Raw genomic sequence first — 1,073 nt, forward strand, 5'->3', positions numbered from 1 at the left:
TAAAAAGATGTAACAAAATTTTAAATGACACAAAATATCATTTTCAAAACAACATCAAAATCATTTTCAAAACACCACCAAAAAGTGAATATATTTAACTGTTCCCAGCTCATAACAGCAAATGTGTGAGTGGAGCAATAACGCATGTTGTAGCATGTTTAATAAACCTGCAACAGAGAAAGTTGGTTGAAGGAAAGCAGAGAAACTTTGTCTTTTAAGTATTAGAACCGAGGGGCTCCATAATCATCCGGCATCCGCTCAATGTTCTACCTATGGTTAGAAATGTACATGATGGGAACTCCAGGGATCTTCCTGATTCTTTGTTTAAGGTCCCGGTCAACTGTGGCCACAATATAACACTTGTGCTGAGTTACTGTCTGTACTAAGCAGTCATCTGCATAGGTTCCTTTGTGTATGCATGGTAATCGTTCAAATCTTGGATCCTTGGCGATCCTTAGAGCCACTTGATACTTCTGCCCCAATTTCTCAATTTCAGCCATTACACAGTCAGTTATACAAGGGATACACTTGGCATAGAGACAATCCATCATTGACTGCACTAAGTCCAGTTTGGCCTTAATGGAAAAGTTGATAAAGTTGGTATCAACCAGGATGTGGTAAGGTGGGCCTAGCTGTGTGTTATATTGGAAGAATAAGAAGGAGGGGTGTTGGGGGACTTCTCTTTTTTTGAGTGCACTGGGATCTTTCTTTTCTTTCTTTTTAGGTTTTAATCTATCCTTTTCTTTAAGCCTCTGATCTCTGAGACTAAGCATTTTCTTCATGGTCGCATACTTCCTTGTTTTCTTTTGCTTCCCCATGTTCACGCCGCACTCTTGTTTCTTCTGTCTACTATTTTTTTTTTAATGGCCTCTTATTCTAAAAAAATAACTTTGCTTTCTAGCCTGCTTTAGCCTGCTTGAATAATGAGGAAGATAAACTTAGATGTCTGACCTTGTAGGCCAGAGACTAGATATGCCCATACTCTCAATGCCATGCCAGGTGTATTTTTTAATTGGATAGAACTGTGTTGTTTTCAAGGCCACCAGTGAGGTAACCACTAAGCACACATCGGA

The 1,073-nt window shown here is 39.1% G+C and overlaps 1 protein-coding gene across 1 annotated transcript; it reads right to left on the bottom strand.

The window, feature by feature from the left end:
• Positions 1–266: 266 nt before the first annotated feature.
• On the bottom strand, positions 267–837 carry LOC308512060 (rRNA-processing protein FCF1 homolog; the record flags this gene model as incomplete). Its single annotated transcript, XM_081081857.1, has 1 exon — positions 267–837. The coding sequence occupies exon 1, from the start codon at positions 816–818 to the stop codon at positions 267–269; it is 552 nt and encodes a 183-aa protein (XP_080937983.1). The 5' UTR covers positions 819–837.
• Positions 838–1,073: the final 236 nt, after the last annotated feature.

Source organism: Myotis nattereri, assembly GCF_964212035.1.
Source record: "Myotis nattereri genome assembly, chromosome: X".
Taxonomy (NCBI): Eukaryota; Metazoa; Chordata; class Mammalia; order Chiroptera; family Vespertilionidae; genus Myotis; species Myotis nattereri.